Genomic DNA, 9,337 nt, shown 5'->3' with positions numbered 1-9,337 from the left:
CCAGGTGTCTCCGAGGAGGTCTCCACCCCCTACCAGGTGTCTCCGAGGAGATCTCCACCCCCCACCAGGTGTCTCCGAGGAGGTCTCCACCCCCGACCAGGTGTCTCCGAGGAGGTCTCCACCCCACTGTTTGTCTGTTGCCAGTTCGTCTTGTCCTGTCAAGTCCTACCAGCGTGTTCCCTGTGTTTTCCTGTGCTCTAGTTTTTTGTTTCTCTTAGTCTTCCCAGTTCTGACATGTCTGCCTATCATGACCCTGATCATGCCTGTTGTCCTGTACCTGTCTGACTCTGATTTGGATTAGGACTCTTTGCCTGTCTTGACTTACCTTTCCTCTGCCCCTTGTTCTATAATAAACTCTGAGACTCGTACTATCCGCCTCATGTGTCTGTATCTGGGTCTTAGTCTGAGCCGTGACACAGAAGCCCTTTATATTGTGGTAGGTCTCCCTTGTAAAAGAGCTATTCTGACCTCTACGGAACTTCCTGGATAAATCAAAGTTCCATAAAAACTAAAGGTTGCAGGCCACTCACCTCGTAAACAGAGGAAGGTGAGGAAGTCCTCGGTCTTGGGCTTGCGTCTGGTGAGGTCGCTGAGGGGAGAGGTGGGGCTGGGGGGCAAGAGGGTCTCAGACAGCTTGATCGGTGTGGCACTGGGGGAGCTGGGCTGAGACTGGGCAAACTTCCTCTGAGCCTGCAGCCGTGGTCTGGCAAGGGAGAGAAGAGACATTTTTACATTTACATTCTATGGGCCCTGGTAGTAAACTAGTGCACTGAATAGGGTGTCATTTGGGACTCAGGTTAAGAAGAGATGAGACAGATATCAATATTACCCAATTACAAATATCCAACTGATTCATTGGGCCAATAAATGGAAGTAATTAGAATATTCCTGCCTTCAGTTGATAAGCTATCTCTCTCTCTTCAGTTGATAAACTCTCTCTCTCTCTCTCTCTTCAGTTGATAAGCTCTCTCTCTCTCTCTCTCTTCAGTTGATAATCTCTCTCTCTCTCTCTCTCTTCAGTTGATAATCTCTCTCTCTCTCTCAGTTGATAAACTCTCTCTCTCTCAGTTGATAATCTCTCTCAGTTGATAAGCTCTCTCTCTTCAGTTCTCTCAGTTGATAATCTCTCTCTCTCTCTCAGTTGATAAGCTCTCTCTCTCTCTCTCTCTCAGTTGATAAGCTCTCTCTCTCTCTTGATAAGCTCTTCTCTCAGTTGATAAGCTCTCTCTCTCTCTTCTTCAGTTGATAAGCTCTCTCTCTCTCTCTTCAGTTGATAAACTCTCTCTCTTCAGTTGATAAGCTCTCTCTCTTCAGTTGATAAGCTCTCTCTCTCTTCAGTTGATAATCTCTCTCTCTCTTCAGTTGATAAGCTCTCTCTCTCTCTCTCTTTAGTTGATAAGCTCTTTCTCTCTTCAGTTGATAAGCTCTCTCTCTCTCTTCTCTGTCTCGCTCTCTCTCTTCAGTTGATAAGCTCTCTCTCTTTTAGTTGATAAGCTCTCTCTCTCTTCAGTTGATAAGCTTTCTCTCTCTCTCTTCAGTTGATAAGCTCTCTATCTCTCTTCAGTTGATAAGCTCTCTCTTCAGTTGATAAGCTTCTCTCAGTTGATAAGCTCTCTCTCTTTTAGTTGATAAGCTCTCTCTCTCTTCAGTTGATAAGCTTTCTCTCTCTCTCTTCAGTTGATAAGCTCTCTATCTCTCTTCAGTTGATAAGCTCTCTCTCTCTTCAGTTGATAAGCTTTCTCTCTCTCTCTTCAGTTGATAAGCTCTATCTCTCTTCAGTTGATAAGCTCTCTCTCTCTTCAGTTGATAAGCTTTCTCTCTCTCTTCAGTTGATAAGCTCTCTCTATTCAGTTGATAAGCTCTCTCTCTTCAGTTGATAAGCTCTCTCTCTTCCAGTTGATAAGCTTTCTCTCTCTCTCTTCAGTTGATAAGCTCTATCTCTCTTCAGTTGATAAGCTCTCTCTCTCTTCAGTTGATAAGCTTTCTCTCTCTCTTCAGTTGATAAGCTCTCTCTATTCAGTTGATAAGCTCTCTCTCTCTTCAGTTGATAAGCTTTCTCTCTCTCTCTTCAGTTGATAAGCTCTCTCTATTCAGTTGATAAGCTCTCTCTCTTCAGTTGATAAGCTATCTCTCTCTCTCTTCAGTTGATAAACTCTCTCTCTTCAGTTGATAAGCTCTCTCTCTCTTCAGTTGATAAGCTCTCTCTCTCTTCAGTTGATAAGCTCTCTCTCTCTTCAGTTGATAAGCTCTCTCTCTCTTCAGTTGATAAGCTCTCTCTCTCTCAGTTGATAAGCTCTCTCTCTCTCTTCAGTTGATAAGCTCTCTCTCTCTCTTCAGTTGATAAGCTCTCTCTCTCTTTTCAGTTGATAAGCTCTCTCTCTTCAGTTGATAAGCTCTCTCTCTCTCTTCAGTTGATAAGCTCTCTCTCTCTCTCCAGTTGATAAGCTCTCTCTCTCTTCAGTTGATAAGCTCTCTCTCTCTCTCAGTTGATAAGCTCTCTCTCTCTCAGTTGATAAGCTCTTCTCTTCAGTTGATAAGCTCTCTCTCTCTTCAGTTGATAAGCTCTCTCTCTCTCTTCAGTTGATAAGCTCTCTCTCTCTTCAGTTGATAAGCTCTCTCTTCAGTTGATAAGCTCTCTCTCTCTCTTCAGTTGATAAGCTCTCTCTCTCTCTCAGTTGATAAGCTCTCTCTCTCTTTCAGTTGATAAGCTCTCTCTCTCTCTCAGTTGATAAGCTCTCTCTCTCTCTTCAGTTGATAAGCTCTCTCTCTCTCTCTCTCAGTTGATAAGCTCTCTCTCTCTCTTCAGTTGATAAGCTCTCTCTCTCTCTCTTCAGTTGATAAGCTTTCTCTCTCTTGATAAGCTCTCTCTCTCTTCAGTTGATAAGCTCTCTCTCTCTTCAGTTGATAAGCTTTCTCTCTCTCTCTTCAGTTGATAAGCTCTCTCTATTCAGTTGATAAGCTCTCTCTCTTCAGTTGATAAGCTCTCTCTCTCTCTCTTCAGTTGATAAACTCTCTCTCTCGCTTCTCTGTCTTGCTCTCTCTCTTCAGTTGATAAGCTCTCTCTCTCTTCAGTTGATAAGCTCTCTCTCTCTCTCTCTCTTCAGTTGATAAGCTCTCTCTCTCTTCAGTTGATAAGCTCTCTCTCTCTCTTTCTCTCTCTCTCTTCAGTTGATAAGCTCTCTCTCTCTCTTTGTCTCTCTCTCTTCAGTTGATAAGCTCTCTCTCTCTCTTTGTCTCTCTCTCTTCAGTTGATAAGCTATCTCTCTCTCTCTCTCTCTTCAGTTGATAAGCTCTCTCTCAGTGATCTCAGCATCTCCTTCCTGACTAAATTAGGTCAATACTACCCCCAGAGCTCTGGTCAAAAGTAGTGCACTATGCAGGGAATAGGGTGCCATTTGAAACACAGACTCACAGACTGTCTTTTGGTGGGCTTTGTTTTCAGCACCACAGAAACACACGACTGTCACAAACACTGGCTGTTCTTTTAGATGTTTTTGAATATGATAAAAACAGTTGTAAAAACATTGGTAGTTGTTTTATTAGATCTGGACTTGGCAGAGTGGAGCAACAGGACAGTTGGCTGTCACACAGCCCGGTCTGATTGGCTGCCAATAGGAGACAGCCGGTGGACAGCAGGAGGACAGTACACTACACAACGTCCCTTCTTACCAGCGCCTCCCTGGTTCAAACAGTAACACAGTGCCCAGACCACAGCAGTCCAATCCTCCTGTTCTCGTACACACTCAGATCACAACACTATAACATATTGCTGTTCTGAGTAAAACAAGCTTTTATTTTGGGTTCTGATAGGGTAAGACTGTTGAGCTAAGCTTATGAGACATTTATAGAGAGAGCTTTATATTATTCAAGAATCAATAAATATATATCATTCATGTAAGGCCAGAAATATATGTACCAATCCCAGATTGCCCCTTTAACACAGTTGAACCACATTGTAATACAGGGAGGGATCACCTCTTTCTGACTGGATCGTCCCCTGAATACTCGCTGCTGCCATCGTTGCTTTGAGACGAGCAGCGTGAGCACTCAGCTTTACCGTTGACTGCCAGTATCCCTGCCTTTGGTCCTGACCGGCAGCCATGGCTGTGTGGGAAAGAGCCTGTTGGTCAGGGAGAGGCACAATCAATTACAATCAACACTAACTGACATTTCAAAGGTGCAGAATCAAATTCAGTAGCTAGACCCTCAGCCATTTAACTTGTTTTTAAAAAGAGAAAGTAGGAAATTGTCAGGGGTGGGATTCAATCCCATGTCGCACACGGCCGTTTCACTTTGTAACGATGCAAAGTTATATTCCATGACGCAAAAGCTTTATCCCAAACCATCAAGCAATCTGGCTTGGCAAGAAAACAGGCCTTTTTACATTCTCAAATGTGTTTCTGTTCATTCTAAACAGACAGATGGTGTTACTGAATGTGATTATTGTTTAACATCTTTATCAGTACCAATTAAACATTTCTGATGTACTTTTTAAGCACTTGTTTGCTATACTTGGCTGATGCATTTACTGCTGTAATAATTCTGTCTATTGCCAGCAAACTATCCAAGTTGAACAAAACCAAAAGCCCTGTCATTGTTCATCATTGTTTGGCTCAAAGGCCACATCAGGGTTTTGAAATTCAACTGAGGGACGCATTCTTTAGGGGACCAATTGTTTGTTCAAATCAATTTGCGGGGGCCTCCCAAGTCTAAGGCATTACTACAGACCCGGGTTCTATCCCAGGCCGGTCGTGACTGGGAGACCCACGAGGCGGGGCACAATTGGCTCAGCATCGTCCGGGTTAGGAGAGGGTTAGGCAGGCCGAGATGTCCTTGTCCCATCGCGCTCTAGTGACTCCTGTGGTGGGCCGGACACATGCACACTGACATGGTCGCCAGGTGTACGGTGTTTCCTCCGACACATTGGTGCTGCTGGCTTCTGGGTTAAACAGGCATTGTGTCAAGAAGCAGTGTGGCTTGGTTGGGCCGTGTTTCGGAGGATGCACGGCTCTCGGCCTTCGCCTCTACCGAGTCCGTACGAGAGTTGCAGCGATGGGACAAGACTGTAACTACCAAACTGGACAAAACTAAATTGTGGAGAAAAAAGGGGGCCGGATTGAAGTGCCCGTGGGCCGTACTTTGCACCCCCCTTGTACCTAAGTTGTTGATCGTTGTTCATCTTTGTTGAGGACATAAATACATGCAGCGAGCACAGAAACAGAAGTCGCCCGTCGCTGCGGTGCTGTCTGCTCAAACGACTGTGTCCCAAATGGCACCCTATTCCATATTTAGTGCAAGGCCAATATGTCTCTGGTAAAAAAGTAGCACACTATATAGGGCATAGGGTGCCATTTGTCAGGGAATGTCTCGTTCCTGTACCAGAACACCAGGCACAGCTGGTTATTTGCCTGCGGTCCCATTGATAATGACCTGAGGGACACTGAGCTGAATGTTAGAGCGTTTCAATGCTGTAAGATTGACAATCAGACTGATTCTGTCTGTGTGTGTGCGTGTGTGCGTGATTGTGTGTGTGTGTGTGTGCGTGTGCGTGTGCGTGCGTGCGTGCGTGCGTAGGAGAGCCCATTAGAGAGAAATGAATCAGACAGGAAGTCCACAGTAAAAGCCACAGAAGGGGGCATTATCCTTACATTATTAGACAGAATGCACTTTACTAACAGACAGTCACTGTAATCATGGCAGAATTATAATATTCCTAATGACCCATTGAACTAGAGAAATAACTGGAATTAGCACGGCACTAGTATAACACTGGCAATGGGGATCTTGCATAGCTTTTGTCCAGAGGCTGAATAATGTCTGCATGCCGGTAGTGACTGAGATTTAGGGTTCATCAGCTTATTATGTCTGACAGTTTGTTGATTATGTTTGATATATATTTTTATTGAACCTTTATTTAACTAGGCAAGTTAGATAAGAACAAATTCTTATTTACAATGACGGCCTACCCTGGTGAAAACATGAACGACGCTGTGCGCCGCCCTATGGGATTCCCAATCACGGCCGGGTTGTGATACAGCCTGGATTCGAACCACGGTGTCTGTAGTGACGCCTCAAATATTCCTCTATCTGTAGTGTAAAGGAGCATGCTTCTGTGGCACAGTCGATGGCGCTCTGGGCTTCAGGCCAGAAGGTCGAGGGTTCAAGCTGCTCTCCTCTGCCTGTTTCATTTCGTTGGTGTTACTGAACAAATGATTGGCATCAATCAATCAAATGTCTTTATGAAGCCCTTTTTACATCAGCAGATGTCACAAAGTGCTTATACAGAAACCCAGTCTTAAACACCACACAGCAAGCAATGCAGATGTAGAAGCCCAGTCTAAAACACCACACAGCAAGCAATGCAGATGTAGAAGCCCAGTCTTAAACACCACACAGCAAGCAATGCAGATGTAGAAGCCCAGTCTTAAACACCACACAGCAAGCAATGCAGATGTAGAAGCCCAGTCTTAAACACCACACAGCAAGCAATGTAGATGTAGAAGCCCAGTGGCTAGGAAAAACTCCCTAGAAAGGCAGGAGCCTAGGAAGAAACCTAGAGAGGAATCAGGCTCTGAGGGGTGGCTAGTCCTCTTCTGGCTGTGCCGGGCGGAGATTAGAAACCTAGAGAGGAACCAGGCTCTGAGGGGTGGCCAGTCCTCTTCTGGCTATGCCGGGCGGAGATTAGAAACCTAGAGAGGAACCAGGCTCTGAGGGTGGCCAGTCCTCTTCTGGCTGTGCCGGGCGGAGATTAGAAACCTAGAGAAACCAGGCTCTGAGGGGTGGCCAGTCCTCTTCTGGCTGTGCCGGGCGGAGATTAGAAACCTAGAGAGGAACCAGGCTCTGAGGGGTGGCCAGTCCTCTTCTGGCTGTGCCGGGCGGAGATTAGAAACCTAGAGAGGAACCAGGCTCTGAGGGGTGGCCAGTCCTCTTCTGGCTGTGCCGGGTGGAGATTAGAAGAGTACAAGTGGATGAGTGAACATGAATAGTGCACATAGGAAAGAGGGAAAAGGAGGAAGTGATTTATACAGAATTCTATTCTAGTCTAGTCTAATCTAATCTAGTCTGCCTTGAGAATTCATCTGAAACATTTGCACTTTTTGAGAATTCAAAAAATATATATTTTAGATATTAGATATTGGTGTGAAAATTGGATATTTTCTGTGCAGGAATGCCATGCGTTGTCTCCTAGCCGTGTTAAAGTGCAGAGAAACACGTTAAACCAAGAGATAATAATAGCCTCCTCCATGCATAGGGAGATTCCTGCTGAGGTTCAGAAGTGGCCTGGAGTGGCACCGTGGAGAGGCTGAGCACAGCACTTCCATATCCTGACTCAAATGCCAATCAGTCACAAACATCAGAAGAGAGTCTAAACAGAAAGTGAACAAAGAGAAAAAGAGGCATGCATCCCAAATGGCACACTATACCCTACATAGTGGAACTACTTTGGACCAGGGCCCCTAGGGAAAATGGCCTAAATAGGGAAGAGGGTGCCATTTGGGATGCATACAGGGAAAAGAGGAATTCCCCTCCCAGCTTGTCAGTGTGGGTAAACAGCCAGAGAAGACGAGTTACTGTAGAGAAGGGAAGCCAGAATGGAAGCATCTACTTGTGTATGCAGCGTCCACTTCCTGTTCCATTTGTGTTATTCCCAGATGAGTTATTCTGATCTTTAGAGCCTGTCTGAATAGCACCATGCTTTTCCTACGGTTTGGGGCGGCAGGGTAGCCTAGTGGTTAGAGCGTTGGACTAGGAAGCGGAAGGTTGCAAGTTCAAATCCCTGAGCTGACAAGGTACAAATCTGTCGTTCTGCCCCTGAAACAGGCAGTTAACCCACTGTTCCTAAGCCGTCATTGAAAATAAGAATTTGTTCTTAACTGACTTGCCTGGTTAAATAAAGGGAAAATAAATCAAAACTGTTAGTTTGTGTCTAGGTGTGCATTCCAAACGGCCTGTGCGGGGAGATGCCTTTTATAGTGAACCGGGACTCTACGGGCCGTGGTCATAACGGGGAATAGGGTTTGAGTCTGTCTGACTCTGAATGCGTTGGTGTTTAGTTAGAAAGGCTGAATCATTTCATGTTCGCTTTCGCATAAAACAGGCCTTTCTCCTGCCTGCTCAGAATACTCTTTATCCAGGTTGGAAAATGATAATATTGTACTGTATGAACAGGAGGCTATTTCACAAGGAGGTATAACATGGTATTTGTGAATACCAAAATTAACCTATTCTTTCTCACTTCTTATGGTAAGAAATTCTAGCCTCATGAAACCAGACAAACCCCTGCGCTCACGTTTGGTTAAGTGAAACAGAATTTGATCTCACGAGGTCTGGCTGGTTTGATGAGACTAAAGAAACTAACTGTGCCGGAGAACCATTTAGTAACAAGTATGCTGTGGATGTGGTAGAAAGAGAAACGGTCAACACAATTGTCATTTCTAAGGCAATGCAGGCTATTGTTGAAGGCCCACTGACAATGGCTTCCTCCCAAACGGAACCCTATTCTCCCATAGGGCTCTGGTCAAAAGTAGTGCACTACATAGGGATTAGGGTGCCATTGTGACAATAACAGCTACAGGCGACAGACTCACCGTTGATGTTTCCTGTGCCGAGGCCATCTGTCACCTTGTTCCTCTGGGTGTTCTTAAACTCCTTCAGAGAAAGGTAGAGCACCTTCCTCACCTCTCGTTCCTCTAACCACGGGATACCGTCACTGTCGTCCTGAGAAAGGATGGCGGACAGACAGGGTTAGCGATGTCGGCTTAGTGTAGCAAACGCCACGGTCTCAGAGAGGGAAGAACATCATAACTGTTTTCACAACTGGTATCTGTCCCAAACTGGCACCCTATTTCTTATATAGTGCACTACTTATCCCCATAGGCCCTGGTCAAAGGTAGTGCACTATATAGGGAATAGGGCGCCATATTGGGCTGAAACCTTTTTCATTCAGTGAATGGAACTGATGTCTTCTGACAGTGAGATGTGAAAAACTCACACAAACACAAACACACACACACACACACACACACACACACACACACACACACACACACACACACACACACACACACACACAGCAGCTGGGCCAGGTAAAGAGCCAACAATTAGTCATATAATATAATGGTTTAATTTGTTCCTTTCAAAGCAAGTCCTGCAGGCTCTAGTTTTGTCTTATCTTGATTATTGTCCATTCGCGTGGTCCAGTGCTGCTGGGAAAGACGTCGTTAAGCTGCAGCTGGCCCAGAACAGAGCGGCACGTCTCTTCACTGTAATCCGAGGGATAATATCCACACTATGCATTCAGTCTCTCTTGGTTAAGAGTTGAGGAGAGACTGAATGC

General features: G+C 45.2%; 1 protein-coding gene across 1 annotated transcript; it reads right to left on the bottom strand.

Annotated features, from left to right (window-relative positions):
- Window positions 1–476: 476 nt before the first annotated feature.
- Window positions 477–8,760, bottom strand: jarid2a (jumonji, AT rich interactive domain 2a). Its single transcript, XM_042316937.1, has 3 exons — window positions 8,589–8,760; window positions 3,976–4,120; window positions 477–703 (listed from the first exon to the last, which is right to left on the bottom strand). The coding sequence occupies exons 1-3, from the start codon at window positions 8,613–8,615 to the stop codon at window positions 492–494; spliced, it is 384 nt and encodes a 127-aa protein (XP_042172871.1). The 5' UTR covers window positions 8,616–8,760; the 3' UTR covers window positions 477–491.
- Between the last annotated feature and the right edge of the window lie 577 nt (window positions 8,761–9,337).

Source organism: Oncorhynchus tshawytscha, unplaced genomic scaffold (assembly GCF_018296145.1).
Source record: "Oncorhynchus tshawytscha isolate Ot180627B unplaced genomic scaffold, Otsh_v2.0 Un_contig_7283_pilon_pilon, whole genome shotgun sequence".
NCBI lineage: Eukaryota > Metazoa > Chordata > Actinopteri > Salmoniformes > Salmonidae > Oncorhynchus > Oncorhynchus tshawytscha.
Note: the sequence above shows the minus strand (reverse complement) of the source record. Positions and strands in the feature narration are given on the sequence as shown.

Coding starts and splice junctions, on each gene's coding strand:
- jarid2a (XM_042316937.1), bottom strand. CDS start 8,615: ATGGCCTCGGCACAGGAAACATCAACG. Junction 4,121..8,588: donor CGGCACAGGAAACATCAACG/GTGAGTCTGTCG, acceptor CCTGACCAACAG/GCTCTTTCCCACACAGCCAT. Junction 704..3,975: donor GACGATCCAGTCAGAAAGAG/GTGATCCCTCCC, acceptor CTCCCTTGCCAG/ACCACGGCTGCAGGCTCAGA.